This window comes from Dermacentor variabilis, chromosome 2 (assembly GCF_050947875.1).
Source record: "Dermacentor variabilis isolate Ectoservices chromosome 2, ASM5094787v1, whole genome shotgun sequence".
NCBI classification, from domain to species: domain Eukaryota; kingdom Metazoa; phylum Arthropoda; class Arachnida; order Ixodida; family Ixodidae; genus Dermacentor; species Dermacentor variabilis.
The window spans coordinates 80347120-80372037 of record NC_134569.1 but is presented as its reverse complement, the minus strand read 5'-3'; the positions used below and the strand labels follow the sequence as shown (position 1 = coordinate 80372037).

General features: G+C 46.3%; 1 protein-coding gene across 1 annotated transcript; it reads right to left on the bottom strand.

Moving 5' to 3' along the window:
* Positions 1–1221: 1221 nt before the first annotated feature.
* On the bottom strand, positions 1222–5894 carry LOC142572155 (forkhead box protein B1-like). The gene has a single exon (XM_075681066.1). It carries the CDS (start codon positions 5733–5735, stop codon positions 4677–4679), a length of 1059 nt encoding a protein of 352 aa, XP_075537181.1. The 5' UTR covers positions 5736–5894; the 3' UTR covers positions 1222–4676.
* Positions 5895–24918: the final 19024 nt, after the last annotated feature.

The window sequence follows — 24918 nt, the reverse complement described above, 5'->3', positions numbered from 1 at the left end:
CCAGCACTGAATCGTTGGAAATGACTGCCACCTTTCCAGATGCCAGTCGAATTCACTGTAAAGTAATTTACACCTGTAAAAGTGAAAAAAAGTGTGTAAACGTGTCTATAACTCACACCCTTTGGGCGTCAGTTATATAAATCACACCATAGACACATTAAAACCATTTTAAATGTGCAAATTACTTTACAGTGTTGGCGATCTCATAAAAAAAAACATGTTTGTTTCCAGCATACCAGGCTATTTACAGCGGACGGCTGAGTTTTTATGTACGAGTTTTGATGCAAGCCGAGGAATGCACTGGCTCACCATTCGCAGGATCCTTGATCGAGGAATTTCATATCCTCGATCAAGGATTATGTAACGCCAGGCATATCCCACTTCTCAATGTAGCGTCGCTATACGCTTGACATGCACTCGCATTTCTTGCGAATGATGCCTGAACCGCGCCACTGCAAAATCCGTATACCGCTCCCAAAGGCATCAACACGCGCCTTTCGAAACATTTCTTGGTTTACAGGTTTGCTGAATAACTTGCGTCATAGTCCTATGTTATATGTGTTAGCGTTAAGCGCAGTGGAAAGTGTACATTGGGTAAATGTACCATAGGCGCCAATGACAGCTATTCTTGTCGTTAAAAGTTCTCGGGAAAACTTGCTATGCATAATCTATGGAATTCCCGTTCCTCCATGTATTTTTTAAAATTTTCCTGGGAGAGTTTCCGATTTCATTTTTCTAATACGTAGCGTGCGTTTTTAATGTATGCTTTAATGAAATATAAACTTCTAGATCTGCTCCACTTTGATATCTCTTGTTCATCACAACTATAGTATTGGAAGATTTGTAGCTCACCTCGACCACAGCTCGCTAAATTTCTAAAGGCTTTCGTTGTGCCTGAACAAAAGGCCTAATTGTATAACTATATATTATGGTGTCCCAATGTTAGCCAAGCTATTATAAGAAAAAGAAAGAAGAAAAAGCACGGTACATAATACACGGTTATTATAGTTTTACGGCATCAGACGTGTGACGAACTAACGCCGCCGGTTTTTATCATTGTATTTCGCACCGTGTTGTTTTCATTTTTTTTTCTTTTCCTTTAGCAGCTATGGCTAACGTTTGCCAGCTGGGACATCTCACGAGCATTCAACATGCGCTGCGCACACGGCGAGCATGATGTAATGCGCGCATAAAAGACAGACAGCAGCACTGTTTCTCAAGCAACGTTCATGGACACGTGAACCATTTTTTTTTATTTCGCTTTTACAAACTTTTCTACAGGGTATAAACATGACAACATCAACAGCTCGAAGCGTGCCCATTTCTCAGTGTACTCCATCGTGTGTTGCTAAATCCAATTGACTAGCGATGCCCACCACAGTCCTGCACTGTATGTGCAATATAGCGTCTGTTTATGTGCGCTCGTGTTAGACAACAAACACAAATATCACACTGAACAGGACAGAGCCAATGAAAGTTCGGTCATTGATAAACTCTTTTGACGAAGTGACAGATTCACTGAATATACCACCAAACATGGTCGGCATTTTCGTGCAGTTTGCGTTGGTGTGACCTGGCGAGCGCAAGCGTTTTGAACCATTTTTGCTCAAAAGTAAGTGTATAGGCTGTGCTCTTCTTCCACACTTGTCGCTCGCGCGAGTTGTCTATATAGGCAGTTGTGGTCTTTAACACCAAGCAAAAAGTTGTCTTTCCGGTAATCAAGCAGCTTTCATTTATAGCAAGCAGTGTGAGTCTGTATCAGCCACTGATTCCAAGTCTAATATATGGAATGCCTTCCTTGTATGATACGTTGAAAAAAAAAAAACTGCCTGCTGACATGCGTTTGCACGTTTGTAAGGCACTGATAGTACAAACGACACCGAGTTGTTTATCTTTAGGTTTCCGCTGAAAGCGCACGCGTGTTTTTCTACACCGTTAATCAGTGCGATTCCAGTGAGTCAACACGGGATAAAGATTGCAAAGGAACGAACAAATAGCGGCGATAATGCGGTTATCAAAGAGCACGCAAACGATGTTTGGGCGGCTACCGTTTGCGATACATTGTGTGCATTCAGTAAGTGAGCATATACGCACCGATTCGAAAGCTGCTTTGTGACTCAGATGCGGTATGTATTATGCATGATCAATCTGCTTGGGTGGGGCCGTGTGTACAGAACCATTAAATGTGATACGCTGTACGGTCGTCACTTCGCACTCAACCTAACAAAATGATAAAGAGAAGGGTGACGTACAATGCACGCACTTGAAGGTAATCTTTTTTGTATGGTCTTCACACTTTTGCTAATGATGTGGTTAGAACTTTCATGCCAATAACAAAGACAAAACATGTTAGAAAGTTTACTGCGTGTCTGTACGACAACAATATGAACGTCCTTGAGTGCATGACATGAGTTCTTCTGCAGGTACAAATCACTTGAGTTCAAGATTACGCTGAAACCAATGGTAAAAGAAATATGCCAGGGAGATGCAAATTTATGGAACAGAGTAATTTCCCAGCTGCGGCTTCATGGTGGTTCCCTTTTTTGATTTTTTACTATGGTGACAGATTCCTCATGTTAAAGAAATCAAGTTGCAAAGTCTGAAGGTTACAAGTTTTAACAGTAAGAAAATGCTGCAAAATAATGTGAAGCACGTAGTATGAGATCAAGGCGACCCTACGCCGATATTTAAACCACCGGGAGTCGGTTCGTGACAAGAGAGAACTGCACACTATGTGACGTGTTCATAGCTTTCCTTAGACCATTTAGATAAAACGCTCGCGACAATGATAGCACGGGCAGTTTTTAACAGCAAGCTCCTTTCAACCATACAAGGTGAGCGAGACTTGACAGAATGCACGAAGGAAAGAAAGCAGCGCTTAAATTTAGAGGGGCACAACGTGTACATGCGCATGCACTTTCCAATATGCTAGAACTGGGGAAGGCATCGCTATTCTATACAGCATACTCTTTTTTTTTATCTTGGTTCTCCTCTCACAGTGCTGTGCGGGAACGGAAACGAAAGAAATGTGTCCCCTGTGTTCTTCCTGCGGTGCGCGCACACTGCATGCTGCGCAGTATCTCTCAGCGGGTAGTTCGCGATTCTTCAGATTCTGGAGGGGGTGGTGGCGGTGTCACCATAGCGGCTGGTGACCAGGACCGGCAGCGCGGGCAGAGAGGTCTACCATGCGCATAGGTGCATGCACCTTCTTTTAAAACGGCGAGAAAGTCCACATTCCTCCCAGGAGCAAACGGAGGACAATAACGGAACGGCGGGGGTGTCGAGCGGCGCCCGCTGAGTGCATGGCATCTCCCTCTCTCTAGCGTCCTTGTATCTTCGCGCCTTTCTCTTCTATTGTCGCGGCTGGATGACACACACGCAGTGCCCGTTTCGGGGCTTGTTCTTCTCTTGACTTTTAGGGCACCGAGGCTTTCTTTTATCTTTCAGAAGAAGGAAAACGATGGGCACGCACCTGCAGAAAGTAGACGACGCTGCTCGGTGGGAGGGAGCGTCCGCGGTGAGCGAATACGTGCGTTGTGCCCGGGCAGGGTTGGCGGCACTTCGATGGAAAAACCGAGGCACTGTGTCTCCTGTGGCGTTTGCACACCGTTCGTTCGGGGACGTGCACGTGCAGCTGGGAGGATCATCTCGCGAGAGAAGTCCCTCTTCTTCGCCTTTCTTTTTTGACCGCGTGTCTGACTTTTTTGAAGCAGGAAGGCACCACGCTGTCTGAGAGGGCCGATGAGTTCCCGAAGCTAGAGAGAGAGAGAGAGCAATGTATTTGTCGAACAGTGGCCATTTTGAAGAACTGCTTGCTGCCATGCGTGCTTGCTTTGGGGCGTCGCGTGTCCGTAAACGAAAGCCGAGAATGAAAGAGTACATTGTGTCTACGGTGCTTTCGTTCTCGCGAGGGCCTCGATCGTTTTCGGCGGGCGAAAGAAAGGACCTGTTTGAGTTTCGAGAGAAAAGAGACCGTCTTTGTTGAAAATCGTTTGCCTACCGTTCTTCGTTGCGTCTTCCAGAAGCGTACTGTTGTATATAGTAGGTGACCTGTCGGCTGGATTGTGCTGAACAGAGCTCCGCGTGGTTTTGCAGAAGGTGCGTGCGAGAATTATGTCGATGGGAGGATGCTTTCTGGTAAAGGCGGTGCCCGTTGAGAACATGCAACACACGCTGAAGATCCATCTGTTTGGAGTGCTGAGAAGGCTGCTGCCATGTAAGGTGCGTCATGTTGTTTCCAAGACGTGCCATCGTGAGGTCTTCGCCCTGATTTTCCACCTTGACAATGCTCTTTCTCATTTCTTCAAACTAAAGCCCGCTTCGAACGCTTTGGCTTCTTGAGAATTATCAGAAATAAGGAACTATATTGAAGAGTTGCAGGCTCGCGCTAACTCTCCGCTCGCCGCTGCATTCTTCATTGCTTCTCGATTCGTCCAACGTACGCTTCATTCAGTCATCTGTACATTTATACAAAGCACCCAGTGCTCACGTGGAGACACCAGGGAAAAATATTTACACGCACACCTAGCACAGACACACACATCCACACATCCACACCACCTGGTGCTGCACAAGTCACGACGATAGTCGTTTCACGCCTTATAAATAATGTTCGTGGGCCACGCCGGCGGAGTGTGGCGCTCGAACCAGAGTTCGTAGGAAGGGGTGAAACGTCACTAACAGGGGTCGTTCGCCACTTCGTCCGACACTACATCTAGCGACCTGCAAGATATATCACTAGACGCCGAGTCCGGTCTGGGAGGCGGCGGCACCCTCGTGGTTGTCACTGCTGCCGACGTCATTTGGGATGTCATCTGTGCTGTCAAGAGAGACTGCTCGGCTGTGAGGCCTGGGAACTGGAACGCTGGCAGAAGAGCCGGCGGCTTGAGGGGCAGCGACGGTAGCGAAAACGGCATCCCGGCGCCTGGCGGCACAGGCACGACGCCGGCGAGGGGGTAGTGACCGGGCGGCACCTTCGCCCCGCACAGAAAGCCGTTGAGGTCTTGCCGGCCAGCGGCCGCGGCTGCCACGAGGCTGGAATACGTTGAGTGCCAGGACGCCTGGGTCGCGTAAGGCAGAGAGCATGGGAACGGTGGGAGGGACCTCAAGTGGGGCGGCGCGTGCGGCGACGTCGTGTACGGGGGACTCGGAGGCAGCACGCCGCTGAAGTTCTTGCCGTCTGGTGCGATGATGTTCTCGATGGAAAACGACTGCTTGGCGTAGTTGGGGAGCACGGTTCCGTGCCTCAGGGCGTCGGCGTGGTGTCCCTGCAGGTGGCTCGGTGCCGCAGCCAGGGCGGTGAGGCGCATCTTGGCCTGTTCCTGGATGGCGTTCTGCGACACGGTCTCGTAGTGCTTCAGCTCGGCTAGCGCCACAGCCGTGGCGTCCTTGATCTGGCGTGGCAGCTTGAAGCGCTTGCGTCGCCGCAGGAACGAACCATTCTCGAACATGTCGCCGCAGGCCGGGTGCAGCGCCCAGTAACTGCCCTTGCCCGGCCGGTCGGGCCTGCGAGGGATCTTGATGAAGCAGTCGTTGAAAGAGAGGTTGTGCCTGAGCGAGTTCTGCCACCGCTGCGTGTTCTTGCGGTAGTAGGGGAAGCGGTCCATGATGAACTTGTAGATGTCACTAAGCGTGAGCATCTTCTCCTGAGAGCTCTGGATGGCCATGAAGGTGAGCGAGATGTACGAGTAGGGCGGCTTCTGGTCTCCGTACGTCGACCGGCCGGGCCTCGGCATGGTTGCCGAAGCGCCAGCGCTGCTGCCGCGTTGCTTGGGAGTCACAGCCGTGGTGGATGGAGTCGTGTCGGAGACCTTCTCGCGGAGTCGGGCGTCACAACGCGTTGCCCAGCGCACGCCGACCGGTCCTCCCCGTTGCGTGCACCTCGCGTCGACTGAGCGAGCCGTTTTCCCGAACCGGCCACGCCGCTCCGGCGAAGTGTAGGCGAGCGGAGGTGAGCCGGCGGGGCGGAGCTTTCGCCAGTCTCCGCCCCGACAAGACTCGTCGACCGCCCCGCCGTGACGTCACGCAACGGCGCCTTTAATGTTGGAGGAGGGGTTTGTTGATTTAACGTCCGACCAATGAGAGAATTTGGAAGAAACAAAACGGGCGTGGTCATCGCGGAAGGCGTGTTGAGCCTTGTCAACGACCGGAGCACGCTGGAGTGCGGAGCCGGGGCTTGTCCGAGCGGATTGGCGGCTGTTTCCTGAGGTGTGCGCTTTGGCTTAGGCCGTTTTCTTGCTCTTCTCTGATCTCGCCGCGCGCTCATCTCGGCCGGTCAGTAAACCGGCGTCGCATTCCGAAAGCCGCGCTAACACGAGAGTGGCGGCGGTTTCTCGAAACAGTAAGGGGCCGCCGAGTGATTGCGCGCAGCACGACAGCAGCTGTGCGCGGGTTCAGCGCGTAATGAATAATAAAAATTCGAAAACTTCCTCTTGCCAGGTGGGTTCTTGCTGTCTCACTTCATTTTTCATTTCGTTTTCAGCAGCAATATATCAACTTCATAACTCAGACAATTGAGTCAGGCGCAAAATGGAGCTTTCAATTAAGCGAGAATATTGGGCCCAAGAAAAATTAATGGCAGAGCTTTTCAGGAAGAATGACGGAAAACTACCTCTGTACGGTACTGCCTATTTTGGTCGAAAAAGCCTACGTTATCTTTGCCTCGGAAAAAGAAAAAGGTAATTACGAGACAACTGATTACTTGGATCGGCACACTGCTGTGCCTTACTCAGACTTTCAATAAGCTTTCTGTGAAATCTGTGACATGCTTTGTTTCGATGAGTGTTTGAGTTGCGGCGTTATCTTCTTCCAACGTTCCCGAGTGCAAACACTATTATGCACTGCAGAGATACTGATATTCACAGAGCCGCAGTCGGCAATAATGTGTCCAGATATAACAAATATTCAGTGTGGAGTCAAACAAAGCGATGTAATCAGTATTCTTCAGTAGAGACTCTGTATAATAGCGGTGGCGCGCGGGACAAAGAATGACAAACATTTCTCGCTCCTTATTGTCTTTTGTGACATACCCTTAGTGATATTTGAACGGCTTTCCTCTGAGAGCTAATGTATATAGTACAGAACCTGAACTAAGGATTTTTCCCCTATCGTATCAGTATATGTGCACATCCATTTTGAAAACAGTCAGCACGAAGGACCTATTTTGGCCGCGTTAGATCTAGCCGGATGTCGTTGTAATTGTTGCTGTTGTTTTTCTTTTTTTTTTTGATAAAAACAACGGGACCGACATTTGGGCTATATAGTTTAGCTAAGGATCATATATATTTAACCGTATAGCGACGCGCGCACGAGCCGTTTTCGTTCTGCGCATGGTTTTGTGAGCGCTACTTTGAAGAAATATGTACGCGTATATGAATGACTGCATGAGGTGTTAGCATCATGGGCGATGCCGCTTACATCCAAGAACTAACCCAATCCCTCCAGTAAACATGCCGTAAAATTAAGGATATACAATGAAATTAAATCATATTTCTAGAAAGAAAGAGACACAAGCATAAGAAGCAAACCAATGACGAAGGATGTGGTTTCGGCTCCTTTATATACTCAAAGAGGCAAGTTTTTTTTCCAGCCGTCCACTTTCATGTCGCTTTACTTTATAATTGCTACATTTCAATTGAAACAACAACAAAGCAATTTCCCCTAGCTTTCCTTGGCTTTCCTTATCTCTTGGCTTTACAAGGGAGGTTGAGGGAAAGATAATTAGAAGGCAGGGAGGTTAACCAGAATAACGTCCGGTTGGCTACCCTACACCGGGGAATGGGAAAGGGGAAAACAACGATAACAGGGAGATAGAGGAGGGAAGGAAAGAAGGAAATTGCGGTTAGTTCGCTGACGTGTGTGGTCTTACAGAAATTGTATTAATAGTCACAGATGGTCGCACAAGCCCGTCGTCATTTAGTGGCTTCACAAATGTGTTAGTTAGTGCTAGGTGATCTTCCATGACCCTCGTCAACTTCGTTGTCGTTGAAGTATGCATGCGCACCTGAAACTTCAGCTTGCGCTTTCCCAACCATTACGCGATTTCATCGAGCCTTTGCCTCCGAATGCTCATGAAGGCGGCATCGTATAAACTGTATACCCTGATTTTATTACAGACAGGTTTTCTCGTTTCCCATTTCGCGACAAGGGAACATATTTCACTGCGCGCAATTATGGATGGACACTTAAGCAATCTGCACATGCATGCCGCTCGTGATAACACCAGTGTACGTTTCTCAAGTGACCAAATCTAACCAAAAAAAAAAAGAACTGCTAAAAAAATTTATGCCCGACATTGCATTTTTCATACTCTTCAACAAAATTACGAACACAGTTAGGCAATTTACGCGTGACACGCTGAAGGCGGCAAAAATTAACCTTTCACCTTACGGCTTGCCGTCCATGACGTAAATGGACGTCCATGACGTAAAATTTGCAAGAGGCCTGCCCACAAAGTAGCAGTACTTTCTATAGAGTAGAACGTATAAGGCATAGATTGTGTGTTTGCTCTAAACGGCTCTAACACATGCGGCTTATAAGCAATCGCGATGCCTATTTTCGTGGCGCAATTATATTAATAGATTTTCTTGAAATACTCCGATGCTCATGTACACTGTAAAATAATTTACACCCTTAAATGTGAGAAAGGGAGTAAATGAGTCCGTAACTTACACCCTTATGGTGTTATTTATGTAACGGATACCCTAAGGGTGTAAATTATTTTACAGTGATATATGTTTCACAAGACATATTCGCAAGCTTAAGTTAAAACATCCTTCTAATAATCCTAACTTCCAATGTTCAATTCATCCAAGTTCTTTCAAATTGGTTAATTGGCTACCTAATAAAAAAGAAGACACAAAGATATCAAAGTGACATGATGACTTAGAACGATATTATGGTGCCCACTCATTCCATGATAATCCATCGACATTCCCTCAAACATCTTCCCCCTCTGATGCCAATGTCTGAACCATCAAAACTATGATTACAGAAAGAGCGTTTTCGGTTTAAAAAAAAGTGTAAGCTGAATTTTCTTCCCGGAATTCAGTTTTAGCCGAAAATGGTCAGTGAAAGCAAATATGGCCCGACCATCGGTGTATATATAGCTGCGGATCTACAGTGTGTACACACTCTCGATTGCGATGAGCCAGACGAGGCCGAAGAGGAGGAGGAGGAGGAAATAAAGAGAGAAAGCAGTGATGCTAGCGAGAAATCCGTCTGGTTGGCTACCCTACTCTGGGGGACGGGAAAGAGGGAACAGAAAGATGAGAGAGAGAGACAGACAGAGAGAGAGAGAGAGAGAGAGAGAGAGAGAGAGAGAGAGAGAGAGGGCAGGGGAAGGAAAGCCGCGGTGAGCTATAGCTCACGCACGCGGAGGGCCTGAGCAAGTCAGAGGCGCTCAGATAGGCCAGTCACCCATGGTTGAGGCCGGAGCCACACATCAGCCTGATGCCCCCCCAACAATTTGCTCTTTAAGCTCATCGAAACGACAGAAAATATTTTAAATATTTTTCAAGGCGAATTTCAAACGAAATTCCTATATGTTGTTCTCAATATGCTATTCCTTGTTTAAAGCTTTCTATGCTTCGTTTTTCCTTCCTTTTTAAGGTGTAGAAAATTCCAAAGCAATTTAAAAAAAAAGCTTTCTTTGCCTCGTTCCTGCGGTCTGTTGTTCGTACGTCATCGTTTCCTTGCTGGATATATACTCGTGGATATAATACATAGACAACATCGGCCACGTGGGTATGTGCCCGAATGGACAACTGGCTGCCGTCTGGCCTATGGTATATATAACTTGGCTGAATAGATATTATGCAGGTGTATGCATGTGCCACATGGGCACATGCCCATTTCTGGCCAATGTCCCAGAATGGATGCGCCCCTGTGCTACGAGTGGTACGAAGCCTTAAATGTGCTTAGATACGCGTCGTATACTTCTCTGTGCACGCACGTCTAATCAACGATGCTGTCCCAAAAAGCATCATGTGGAAGCCTTCGGCCTCCTTACGAAGACAGCTAACAGCAGACGACAGGGCTGAGCTGGTGACGTCAACTATACCGCTGCCATTGGCAAATAGCTTCATGCCATTTAAATTCCAGTATTGCGTTGGATCTGCGCGTTTTCTATTACATTATTTCTTTATTTGGCTCAATTTTGCCGGCCGGTCGGACGAAAACGATAAGAAAGGAGGTGTTCGGAGTGCACAGAGAGGTCGAGAGACCGCAGCACGAGTCCTATAGCATGGTTCACTGCGGTGGATGAACTGGGTAAGTTCGCTGGTGGTATAACGCGAGGTGATGTCTACACGTACCTCGTCATTTCTTTGAATGTATTATTCGCTGGAGCGCTGTACCCGCATAATACTACAAATAAACAGTCTTACTCTGTGCATGTATTCAAATATCAAATGCACTCACTTTTAATTTCTTAATATATAGTCCCATCGCCGTATGACGTTAATTGTGCACTTGCTCGTCTGCCTCGCGTAAACTTTCTTGTTATATATGTGCTGGATTCAACTATAGTGGTTGAATCCAGCACATATTCAGTCATATAGTACAGCATATTCAGTCATATAGAGCACAGTTCAGCCTTCACAAAATCAGCGACCAATATTAATCGAAATAAGTAGTTACGCTTCAGACGAAAAGTTAACCGCAGAAGTCGGGGAAAGTTCATCTGGAACAAGGTAATCACCGAAAGAAACAAAATTTTAGGGTGGAAATGAAAGCCGAAGAAAAAAGGATGTGGGTTCGGCTTCTTTATATACTAGCGCCAAGTTGTTTTTACAACCGTCCGCTTTCATTTCGCGCTTCGTGCGAAATAACCGTGCGCGTGCAGCGTGCATAGCAAAGTGAGCGGCTGCGGCTCTATAGGCATCGGCTTCACAGTGCGTCAGCATTTTTGACGGTGTCAGGCGGAAAGGAAGCGCCGTCGACCGCTACTGATAAGCGACAGGCTCGACGTATGGCTGATCAGCGCTGCAATGCGATAGCGTACGAGTGCACTCACGTGGTTTTATTTCATATTTCGTGGGCTTTCTTTGAACGCCGAAAAAAATTGCCACGCAGCATGTAAGTTGCCACAAGGAATTGAATCGGTCGTTTCTGAACCCCCTCTGTAACGCAACGAAACGCACGTGGCCCTGAAGTGAATATAAATAATGTTGCATAACTCATCTTAGTTAAGTAACTAATTAAGCGGAATGTTAAAAAAGAAAAACTCTAAGGAGCCCCACATGACGGCAAACCGCATGCAGTTGGTATCATTCAGCTGCGGTTAACCACTTTATTAAAATCCTTGGTTCAAGTTACGCGAAACACCTTGTAGACTATAATGATGCACCTCTGTCAGTAGTCGAACATTACACAATATCACAATGACTGCATATTAATACGTGCGCAAGGCGTGTGGTTAAGCCCTTCAGCCCGCAATTACGATGCACTGTCAATAAATGCGTCAAAGGTGCTTAATTTTATGTTAAGGTGCTGCAGACTCCATTGAAAGATATTCAAGATTGTACGAAGATACCTTGTGTGTTCTCCGGCGATTCCTCGTATGTACAGTGTAATTACATTTCTTCTCAACCTACAGTTATTCATGTCGTATTTTTTTCATAACAGCATTTGCATCATACGCTATAGCGGAAAACACCCTTACATTATAAGATATATCTATCCATCAGTATCGGTCGGTCACTTCACCGACCGAAACTGTTGGCTAAATAAACCAAAGATAACGGCGAAGTTGCGCTCCTGAACTTTCTAAATACGTTTGGAACATTGAAAAATCCAGTTACTATGTATTGTGTATATTATACGCTTTTTTAATGCTGACAGAATGCTGCACGTTGAATTATTCCTGTGAAAAGTGTTATAGCACTTTTAGTGAAGTAGTGGTGTATGAAAAATTACTCTGCTGCCCGAAGTGAACTGTGGTTACAACGGGTGAGCAGAGGGATCAACTGAAACGCAGTCCAATGTCCGTGGTTTTTCCTTGCCACTACACAGAATCAGCAAAAACAAATCGGCTACGCAAATATGTATGCCGAAACTTAAGGGGTTAAACGCCGCGCTTATTTGGCCATTCTTCGTGCCCATAGCTGCATGTCGAATCACAACCCCTGCATGCGAAGACACTTATTGTGCCTGGTATCACAATCGGCCCACCGACGTACTTTTTTTTTTCATTGCACAATATCCGGGGTCTACCTGCCAGGAGTTCACCACCAGTCAGCGAATGCCGGGGACTGTCAATGCTATCGCATTAAAATGTTTCTGCATTTCTCGTCCATTATTCATTGAGTTTGGAGATGAACTCGCCGACGTGGAGGCAAAGATGGCCCACATTAATGACACACCAGTGTTAATGCCCTAGTGTACAAACTTCGGCGCGATAATACCGCAACCCGCCGTGGTTGCTCAGTGGCTATGGTGTTAGGCTGCTGAGCACAAGGTCGCGGGATCGAATCCTGGCCACGGCGGCCGCATTTCGATGGGAGCGAAATGCGAAAACACCCGTGTACTTAGATTTAGGTGCACGTTAAAGAACCACAGGTCCAAATTTCCGGAGTCCTCCACTACGGCGTGCCTCATAATCAGAAAGTGTTTTTGGAACGTAAAACCCCATAATTTAATTCATTTTTAATAATACCGCAGTATATTGGGCCTCGCTGGGTCATCGTCATCGCTGCCTTCACGAACTCGACCCAGAGATAAAAATACGGATAACACCCAGCATGAAAAGGCGCAGTGCAAGCTTGCTGCACAGATTATGATTAGGTGTGGCCTTCACCAAGCGCTACCTGCATCGCATAGGGCAGGCTGACAGTCCGAATTATGAGGAATGCGGTATCCCTGAGACGACAGAATACCTCTTGTGCACCTGCCCGCGATTTGATGTACAGAGAAAACCACTTACAGACATCTTGTAAAAATTTGTCGTTGGAACATTAACTGAAAAGATTCTATTGGGACCTTCGCCTGATCCTCGTCATCATCCTTACGAGTTGAAGGCTCTCAACAAATTTTTGTATGAGAGCGAACTGCACAAGAGGCTTTGAAGAGTCTTGGAGCGTAAAATATTCTCACCACCACCTTCATCCTCATAATCAGCGCCTCTTCTATTCTTTCTTTCTACACCCTTTTCCCTTCCCCCACGCCGAATAGCAGGTCAGAACATTGATTCAGGCCGACCCCTCAGCGTTTCTCTCATATTCAATACTTCTCTCTCGCTCTCGTTGAGTTTGCTGACGCCCCATTGCATCCTTGACCGATCCTCAGTCAGACATAGCTCATTGTGTAAGCAGATGGTCCCAGTGGTGGCCGTACACTCTCTAGACGTGTCTATTTGGTGTCCCAGATAACGTTAGCCAAGCTGTTCAACGAAAAACAAGATGTAAAATTCAGGGTGCAAGATGCGATTTTATGGTGCGCGGTTGTCAGGACTCTGACGAGTCAGCACCACAGGTCTTACAGTTGTATCTTTCATCGTGTTTCTTAAATCTTCTTTATTTTTTCGTTGAACAGCTTGCATGGCTAACGTTAACTGGGACACACGGTATACGCCCACGCATGACACACATTCGTGCGCCATGGTGCGAGTGTGAGGAACTTATCGAACATCTCTGCGTCTGTCCCCGCTGTACGATAACCTCCTTCCCCTATATATGCGTAGGGTAACAAGGCGGACTTGCGTCTCGTTAGCCTCCCTACCGTTGCATTCTCTCTCTCTCTCGTGAGCTTTAAAAATTCCGTCACCAATACAGCAACGGTAACTAGCACAATACATCGACGTTTGCGTGAAAGCGTATATATACGACCCACGACTTATGGTGTTACTCAGTACAGATGAATGTCGTGCGAACTGCATTAGCAATCTATTTGAGCTTTCTCGGCAAATCGCAAGTATAACGAAGCACAATCCAATCGCCTGCGTGCAAGTTTCCTTTCGTGCCGCTTGCTTGCTCAGATTGTGGACAGAGCTGCCGCGTTGCCGTGAATAGAGTGCATATATGAAGGCCCTACGCGACAGGGAAAGCGAGGCAGAAAATCCTGATGTGACACGCTAACGAGATCGTTAGACGCGTGCTCAAATGCAATATACAAACAACGGCACGGCACTCTCTCCCTCTTCATTTTACTCAAGCGGTCGTTCTCGTCTTAAGCTACACTACGTGGAATAGCTCTTGTGGTATAAAGCAGCTATGAAAGTCATTAAACGTAAAGCAAGCACTACTGCGTGCACGCAGGCGCCCTTCAGTATGTGCGTGGTGTGATGTAACATGCGTAACAGAGTAATCCAGCAAGCGTGTGCGTTTGCTGGATAGTCTGGCAAACGGAACAAGTGACGGTATTAAACGAGAGAGGCGCACAACATTATCCTGAACACACAACCAATCTTGCGCTGTATTCGAAACATTCCCTCACGAAATACAACGCGAAATATCAAACTAACTGCCGACATATAACGCGCAGCGGGAAAGGCAGTATAGTTGTGGTATAACCACTGGTATACGCATACGCTATGCAGGAAATATATGACGCAGTTTCGCCAACGCAGCACTGCGTTCTGGTGAGTATACATGCTATATATAACTCACATGGTATACGGCTTGACACCCATGGTTTAATTCTCTCTCCTGATCTTTTTGTTTTTCTTTTTGCTCCTCGTGAATATCTGAAAGGCGCTTTCCGTAGGCACACACACACGAGCGCGACTCCACGTGAATTCGCGGGCGTTGTGGGTACAAACAAGGCAGGGATTTACTCGCGTGCGCGCCACACCATGCAGTCCTGACCTGCGCGTGCATGCGGTGTATGCGTACACGGTGTGACCGCACCGGCAGCGCTGCTTTCGTTCGCGGGATCGTGTGCGCGTGACGGATTCGCATTTTCGCGCCCACCGAGCCAAGTTGGCCACGCTTTCGCGCGCGGCCGAATGGACAACGTTCCTCGTGCTAAAGGCTGAAGCAGCCATGCAACATGCGTTCTTTCTTGTTTTCTTTCTCCCGTTTTTTTCTATTTCTTTTCTTTTCTTTGGGGGGGGGGCGGGGAGGCACTGCTATATACCGTATTGGTGTGGTACGTGATATATATATATATATATATATATATATATATATATATATATATATATATATATATATATATATATATATATATATAAGTCATGTCATAATAAGCCAACAAACACTGACACCAAGGACAACATAGGGGAAATTAGATGTGCTTCATATGTGAAATGAAGAAACGATAAATTAATGGAAATCAAAGTGGATGAAAAAACAACTTGCCGCAGGTGGGAACCGAACCCACAACGTTCGCATTTCGCGTGCGATGCTCTACCAATTGAGCTACCGCGGCGCTGTTTCCCCATCCACTTTCTTGGGTATTTATGTGTCCGAGTAGAAACCTGGGAGTGTTAAGTAGAGCATCGCACGCGAAATGCGAAGGTTGTGGGTTCGGTTCCCACCTGCGGCAAGTTGTTTTTTCATCCACTTTGATTTGCATTAATTTATCCTTTCTTCATTTCACATATTAAGCACATCGAATTTCCCCTATGTTGTCCTTGGTGTCAGTGTTTGTTGGCTTCTTATGATATGACTAATAAAAATCGGGCCCCTCGGTCAACCCCCTCTCTTCTCGTATATATGTATGTATATATATATATATATATATATATATATACTTGATCTGTGTCATACGTGGCTCCGAAGCGAGCAGTCCGTGCATGATGTTCGCCGTGGGGATAAGCGAAAAGCCGTTGAACTGTTGGTCCTTTGCGGTAAGCGATCAAATGCCCACGGAGCCGTCTACGTCTCCCTGTACTTGGGAGGAGAAAGCGAGCGGGGAAAATTTATATCTTGCTTGGCAACAAGATTGGGGTGTGCGTGTCAAAAAGCATTAATTAGATGCTAGGGTGTTACGCGACAAAATAACGATATGATTACGAGGCGCGCCGTAGTGGGGGACTCCGCGGATTAATTTTGACCACCTGGGGGTTATTTAACGCGTGCTTAAATGGGGAGCAGAAAGCATGGAACAGGCTGTACAGTATATGTCACGAAAGTCTTATGAGATTGAAAAGACCGTAAATTGACCAGACGGTGAAGTCAAAGATCTGAAAAAGAAAGTTTATGAGCTCGAGCAGAAGGGATGATGCTAACGATTTAGTACGAGCTCAACTGCAATAGCATTTGCATAATCTTTAATTTTTAAAAAGGTGGATGAACCTAGAAGTTCAGGGCAAAAGTTGAAGGTGAAGACCTTATAGCGTTTTGTTGAGTGCCGTTGCCGACAAATAGAAAGTCGCACACATTACTGCCATTGATACGACCTCTGTTCACAGGCTGCCTTCAAAGCCAGAAAATATTCTTGGGACAATAGTACTATTTACTAGGCAACAAATCATAGACACTTGGTTGAAAAATAAATGCAAGCGTGGCGTCAAGTTTCCGCGACGACGGGGCGCCCCCTGGTGCCATTGGCGGGACAAAAGTAAGTTAGGCTTCGCACGCTTTCGCCAAAGAACTGTGTCAGCCTGTGAAGCCAGGGGCAGGCACACCGAATAAAGAAACAATGTGCGAGATCACACGTCAGTCGCCCGCATCATGTCTGCTCCGTTTTACTGGACGGATCTATACTGCGCAGTCTGCATGGCGCTTGTATGCATATATGCGGTATAATAGCGCCCGACTAAAACTCTCTTTAGTCTCTGTCACTTTATTTGATGCTCAAAACGACGCGCACTGCGCTGCGCATCGGCTTATAGGAAATGAAGAGGACTCGACTATTTGCTTCCTGGCGGTGCGCACTCACTGAATTGCCCTCATGTTATCACATGCTCCTGCGCAACTGCCGCGCGACTGCTGGCCGCTCGAAGCCCTTTGCGAAGCCCTTTGCTCGAAGCCCTCGGAGAAACACTGTTACGTCGCCCCCATTGAGCAACAGAAAGCTGTATCGGGAGTTTTTTTCACGTCGCTCTACAGTTTTCTCCTTGACACTTTTCATCTAATTATAATACTTGATAAGTCGAATAATTAATGAAGACAAATTATCTAATGAGGCGGAATGAAAAAAAAAATAATCTGAATATCATATCCAAGCGACGGCAAACAAGATTATCTCCGTTCTGTCCAGCTGCGTGGCGTTTGCACATTTTTAAAGTTTGGCTAAAGTTACGTGGGACACGCTGCATATCTGTCGAGTTCGAAAGCGCGAGCCAGGACACGCATCTGGTCAAAACGGTAGGCTGCGTCCATGGGAGTACTACTTTTCTGCGGAATATACTCTTATTTTTTTTATCGGAGAAGGTGTCATTTACTGCGCGCGGTCGGTTCTGGTTACTAAACTTCGCTCTATAAATATAACGGTGGAATAAGCGCCCGTTTGAGCGTGCGCATTGCATGTCGCCCTGCAGTGTGTGCAGAAAGCAAGGATGTAAAACAAGCTTCCCGCGCTTGTCCTGACAGGCTTGAGGCCCGGTATGACGCGCCAACTTTTCAACAGTGTGTAATAGCCGTATCATTCCTTGTGCGTAACATATGTTTCTTTTTTTTTTTATCCAGATAATACAATGCAAGCTTTACGTGCCGTATTGTGAGCGTCTGTCATGTGTTGTTACCTGCACGATCCTCTTCTTTATGAATTAGGGAAGGGCAGCTTTCCAGCATCAACCGTTCAGTATTTCCATACTAACCCGCAGAAGTGTCGCGAACGACGGGTATAGTGTCGGTAATTTCTCTTGCTTTTCACATTTTTGTTCTCGCTGCAAACCTTTGTGTTCGATATTCGAAAGCTGCAACCGTGAATTCTTGATTAATTTGCTCTAATCGCTATACATCGGCATTCAGAACCATGTTCACGCAGAAAGTTCGTTAGATACCAAAAAAAAAAAAAAGAAAAAAAAAAGAAATGTCATTCGGGATTCAAGCCAGCAATAGATTATGCATTTGGAGCGCAAGACGAAGAACTGGCTTTCCCATTGGAAAGTACGTGCCACCGAACAACGCTAGCGGAATGGTCGAGAAAAAAATAGCTGACCACGGAACGGCTACGCTGTCGCATTCGATCTTCCTTTCCCTTCTTGCGTAATGTTTTTTTTTTAGAAGTGGGACTTTTTTTCAAGCTGTTATCCCACCCCTGTCCTTTTTTTTTTTAATTCCTGATAGAGCCATCACTTGTACCGGTTTTTCCGCTAGGCATGCCCATCCTAGCGCCCTTTTCTTTTTTTGACCATCCACGTGATCTCTCTTCTCTTTTTTTTCGTGTCGTCGTTTTTTGGCGATAACGACACCCTCTGCGCGCGTTCAGTCCGCGCGTGCGGAGTGAAGCGAAAGAGTCCAGCGCAGCATGAGAGACAACTTTTTCTCTCCGTCTCACGGGTGACTAGTTGCAGCTCATGCAATCTGCAGCCAACCAACGGACATGTACGATACGGGTGTAATAACAATGCTCCGTTGCGACGCATGGGGCCACCCCTGCGAGCGACCGCTCGTCGCCGAAACCGATTTGCCGATTCATTAGACGCCCACAAAAAGAAGAAAAAAAATTGGGAAGTTAGAGAAAGGAAGGGTAAAAAAAAGGGCGGGAGGGGCCTGAAAGGCAGGAGAAGAGCGCGTTGTCGCCACCCGCAGATGAGTACGCACTCTTCCGCCACGGTTGGCAGATTTATTTTATTTCTCTAGCTCTCGCCCTTAGCGTGCGCCCATGCACTCTCTCTTTCTCTCTTCCTAGTAAAAAAAGTCCACAACTTCACCCACGCTTCTCGCGCTCAGTTCTTCTATGCGTGCCACCGATTCGTCATTCTGTGTAAGCCGGAACGTGTATCAGCTGCCGGTATAATGCGGAAGAACGTCACATGCGTGACACTGGCTGCTTTTGAAATCACCTTTCCCGTATAGCTCGACGCCCCGGTAACTGGCAAGAAGTGGTCGCCGACATACGTGCTTAAGACGCCACGCGTACCCCTCCCTTTCGAAATATTAAAATGTTTCCACGCTTTTAAACGCAGTTTTCAAGTGCGCACATGTGTGGGGCGGCTTCTTTTCGCACGATATGTGCAATGACAGACCGCGATGAGGACGTCTGTGTGGTGCGCGGTGGCACATGATAAAGGCTTGTCACACTTTCTACTCAGTTGCTAGTCTTTCAGATGATCATTACAGTTGTCGCAGTCAAGAAATCTTTATATATACACAAATACACACAGAGCCACGTGCGATTACAAACCTATAGCTATCAACGTCGCCAAGGTTTCACGCAAACAACAAAGCTAGTGGAAAGATATTGATCGCATTGTAAGCACACAGGGCTCTTCTGTTTGTAATATTTTGCTCTAGAACTATACGTTCGCCCGTTGTGCGAAGAAAAGTATAATAATAAAGAAGTGACCATCATTCGGAATTATTTTCCGGATACTCGTTATCCGGAAGTTGGTGCGATAGACAGTTTACTTACCCTATGCAACGATGTGGTCAATTAACGACGAAGCTTGTGACAGTTATCGCCGCCATCCTCAGCTGTTGTCCTTTCCTTCCTCTTCTACGTGCGCTGAATGGAGCCACGCACTGCTTCCTACCATAGCCATCACGAAGTCACCATCTCTCCCGCATCTCATATTTGCGCCGAGTCGTCGAGATACTATGAAGATGATGATGATAATGATTCATTGGCGTCCCTTTCGAAATCAAGTGGTGAGAAATATTCACCTAGTCTGCTTCAGTTACTCCGGCATGCTGTACATGATTTTCATCCTAGCATTATTGTATACATCTCTTTAATCTTTCTTTCTCTTCCTCAAAACTTCTCTATCTACCTTGTACCGCTATACCTATAACCTGTAACGGACCCGGTCGTGTCAATCTATTCCCTGCTTCTTTTTTTTTCATCAATACTCTAAACGTTTTTTGCTTATCTCGACTGCTGATCGGTTGATGCCTCCGTGCGCTTTAAGCCCAAGCGCTTCTGAAAGGTGTACGTCACCTATACGGGTCTCACTGGGTGAATCCCTTCGCATTCCATATAGGATGTGCCGATGGTCACTGTATTTTTGCTGCAGCATACATATGACTCATGTTGTTGCTAATATTTGCTCCTGTATGTTTCTGTCCTTCAGCAAACAGCTCGAGCCCCAAGTAGCAATGTGCTTCCCTCTAAGTTCTTTCTTCTAATTCTTGTAAATCTCCTTGGTCTTTTTTTGTTTCCATTCCTTGCATCCAATTCACTGTCACTGTATCTATCACTTTCTTTTTGGTGATTCCTCGTCGTCTATTTACACTTTCAATTACCCTGTACATGGTTTCCAACTTTCTTGGAATTCATTCTGTGTCCACGCTTTTCACGTGCAGATACTTGTGGACTTTAACCGCTCATTTTTTCTGATCCATGTTCCTGAGTCTTTCGTTAAAACTAATTTTGCTCTGAGCTTCCCTGACTTCAAATGAAGCCCAACCCATGTCACCCTGCACTATCTCGTTTGTGGTTTCGCTGTGGGCTCCCAAAGCCAACCGGCTTACCGATCTTCGAGCCCCTACAAGATATCCCATTTTAAGCACAGAATTGCATTTGCGAACGTTAACGCTGGCACCATTACTCGCTTCCAGATTCCACCCACCACGTCATATTTATTGTAGCCCCAAAGTGCTCTATGTTTCATTAGTGCTGCATTCCACTACCCCTATATTTTCGGTTTACCTTGGTGGGTGCTTGAGCAAGTATTTCTTCATTTTATTTATAGGCCGAGGTATTTATATTGCTTGACTATGAGTATGACTTGCTGTTGAATTGACACCACGTAATTGCAGGATTCCGTAAAGGCTACTCAACAAAAGACCATATTCGCACTATCAATCACTATATACACTATACTACTACACTATACTATACTAATACACTATACTGATGGGCGACTTCAATGCCAGGGTAGGCAAGAAGCAGGCTGGAGACAAGTCAGTGGGGGAATATGGCATAGGCTCTAGGAATAGCAGAGGAGAATTATTAGTAGAGTTTGCAGAACAGAATAATATGCGGATAATGAACACCTTTTTCCGCAACCGGGTTAGTCGAAAGTGGACGTGAAGGAGCCCGAATGGTGCGACTAGAAATGAAATCGACTTCATACTCTGCGCGAACCCTGGCATCATACAAGATGTAGACGTGATCGGCAAGGTACGCTGCAGTGACCATAGGATGGTAAGAACTCGAATTAGCCTAGACTTGAGGAGGGAACGGAAGAAACTGGTACACAAGAAGCCAATCAATGAGTTAACGGTAAGAGGGAAACTAGAGGAATTCCGGATCAAGCTACAGAACAGGTATTCGGCTTTAACTCAGGAAGAGGACCTTAGTGTTGAAGTAACGAACGACTATCTCATGGGCATCATTAAGGAGTGCGCAATAGAAGTCGGTGGTAACGACGTTAGACAGGAAACCAGTAAGCTATCGCAGGAGACGAAAGATCTGATCAAGAAACGCCAAGGTATGAAAGCCTCGAACCCTACAGCTAGAATAGAACTGGCAGAACTTTCTAAGTTAATCAACAAGCGTAAGACAGCGGACATCAGGAACTATAATATGGATAGAATTGAACAGGCTCTCAGGAACGGAGGAAGCCTAAAAACAGTGAAGAAGAAACTAGGAATAGGCAAGAATCAGATGTGTGCGTTAAGAGACAAAGCCGGCAATATCGTTACTAATATGGATGAGATAGTTCAAGTGGCTGAGGAGTTCTATAGAGATTTATACAGTACCAGTGGCACCCACGACGATAGTGGAAGAGAGAATAGCCTAGAGGAATTCGAAATCCCACAGGTAACGCCAGAAGAAGTAAAGAAAGCCTTAGGAGCTATGCAAAGGGGGAAGGCAGCTGGGGAGGATCAGGTAACAGCAGATTTGTTGAAGGATGGTGGTCAGATTGTTCTAGAGAAACTGGCCACCCTGTATACGCAATGCCTCATAACCTCGAGCGTACCGGAATCTTGGAAGAACGCTAACATAATCCTAATCCATAAGAAAGGGGACGCCAAAGACTTGAAAAATTATAGACCGATCAGCTTACTGTCCGTTGCCTACAAAGTATTTACTAAGGTAATCGCAAATAGAATCAGGAACACCTTAGACTTCTGTCAACCAAAGGACCAGGCAGGATTCCGTAAAGGCTACTCAACAATAGACCATATTCACACTATCAATCAAGTGATAGAGAAATGTGCAGAATATAACCAACCCTTATATATAGCTTTCATTGATTACGAGAAAGCGTTTGATTCAGTCGAAACCTCAGCAGTCATGGAGGCATTACGGAATCAGGGTGTAGATGAACCATATGTAAAGATACTGGAAGATATCTATAGCGGCTCCACAGCCACCGTAGTCCTCCACAAAGAAAGCAACAAAATCCCTATAAAGAAAGGCGTCAGACAGGGAGATACGATATCTCCAATGCTATTCACAGCATGTTTACAGGAGGTATTCAGAGGCCTGGAGTGGGAAGAATTGGGGATAAAAGTTGATGGAGAATACCTTAGCAACTTGCAATTCGCTGATGATATTGCCTTGCTTAGTAACTCAGGAGACCAATTGCAATGCATGCTCACTGACCTGGAGAGGCAAAGCAGAAGGGTGGGTCTGAAAATTAATCTGCAGAAAACTAAAGTATTGTTTAACAGTCTCGGAAGAGAACAGCAGTTTACGATAGGTAGCGAAGCACTGGAAGTGGTAAGGGAATACATCTACTTAGGGCAGGTAGTGACCACGGATCCGGATCATGAGACTGAAATAACCAGAAGAATAAGAACGGGCTGGGGTGCGTTTGGCAGGCATTCCCAAATCATGAACAGCAGGTTGCCGTTATCCCTCAAGAGAAAAGTATATAATAGCTGTGTCTTACCAGTACTCACCTACGGGGCAGAAACCTCGAGGCTTACGAAAAGGGTTCTACTCAAATTGAGGACGACACAACGAGCTGTGGAAAGAAGAATGATAGGCGTAACATTAAGGGATAAGAAAAGAGCAGATTGGGTGAGGGAACAAACGCGAGTTAATGACATCTTAGTTGAAATCAAGAAAAAGAAATGGGCATGGGCAGGACATGTCATGAGGAGGGAAGATAACCGATGGTCATTAAGGGTTACGGACTGGATACCAAGGGAAGGGAAGCGTAGCAGAGGGCGGCAGAAAGTTAGGTGGGCGGATGAGATTAAGAAGTTTGCAGGGATGGCATGGCCACAATTAGTACATGACCGGGGTTGTTAGAGAGGTATGGGAGAGGCCTTTGCCCTGCAGTGGGCGTAACTAGGCTGATGATGATGATGATGATGATGATGATGAATTACTTGTATCTTGATTAAAGATCACAATTCCCGATTTCTGTGCGCTAAACTTGAGGCCTAGATTTGTCGCTGCGTAGCCACACATATTTGGAGTGTCTTTAAATCTCTTGCATTGTCGGTTAGTACCGTTATGTCGCCCGCATACATCAGTCCGGGTACCTTAAGTTCCACCATTTGTCAATTACGCATATATGATAAATCAAACCCTAATTTCCTGCAGGGAATTAGGATATGATTTATCATGTTAAGAGCATGGAAGAGCATTTATGTTAAGAGTAGAAAACTTTTTTTCTCCTCGTCTTTCTAGGCTCTTAACATAAAGCGTGAATAACAATGCAGACAGAGGATATCCTTTCCTTGGTGAATTTCCCCCACTTCATTACATTTTTGACCTTCCCATACGATGCGCACTCGATCGTCTCTATATATCTCCATCAGCAATTCCACGAAACCGCCATATATGCCTTCGTGCTTGAGAATACCCCATAACAATTGCCTGTCTACGTTGTCTTAGGCTCCTTCAATATCTAGAAATGTTATCCCCCCACAACTAAACCATCGATTCCTCCATGATGTTTGGCTCGACCTGCAGTGCACCTCACTGTACCAGGAATCAGGAAAAAACATATAGGCTGCCATCGCCTGCTCTTAAACAAATAAATCTGCTCCTTTTGCACGAGTGGTACGCCTACCAGCACGTATTTATAAAGATGAATTAGCAACTTTCCAGTGTTCCTCTAGAGTTGTGATTTTCCCAACGACAGCCACCGCCATCACTTTCAAGACGTGTCACCCAACGACATCAACGGCTGCGGAACTTGCAGCTCTTCGCGCTGCACTTCGTCTCGTCAGCCAAGAACAACTTTGAAGATGGTCCATGTTCAGTGACTCGAAGGCAGCACTGCAGTCTTTACTATCAGCCCTGCGGCGCGCACCACACGAGCAACAGGTATATTCGAGATAGAGAACTAATTCATACCTTGGCTGAGAAAGGACACCACGTGACATTTCTGTGGCTTCCAAGTCACTGCGGCGTCATATAGGTAACGAGTGCGCCGATAATTCTGCTCAGTCGGCTCTTCAAGGCGACAAAAAGGAGTCGATACCGTTATCAAGGACAGATTCCGCTAGGGAACTTCGAATGTGCACCCGGGATATCACGTTCTCCACGTGGAACCCGCGAATTTTTCAAAGCAACCGGCTGCACCACCTTCAAACTTCTCTCCGCTTCCACATCCCAGCTGGACTTTACCGACGCGAAGCTACCCTGGTTTGTCGAATATAGTTATACAGTGGCTTTACGAAGTCTTTTGCCTTCCGAATCGGATGGGCCGACGACGACGGTGGTAGCAAGGCGACTCTTCAACACCTTCTCTGTGACTGTCCTCGCTACAATTTACCAAGACGATCACTCGCAATCGCGATAGCGCGCTTGGACCAAAGGCCTTTAACAGAGAAAACCGTTTTAAAATGCCGACATCCCAAGCCATCGCAGTGGAGGACAACGAGGGCTCTGCTGTAGTTTTTAACGACAGATTTGGACAAGTGGCTTTAGCCTGAACTGATGTTTACAGTGCCACAAGTG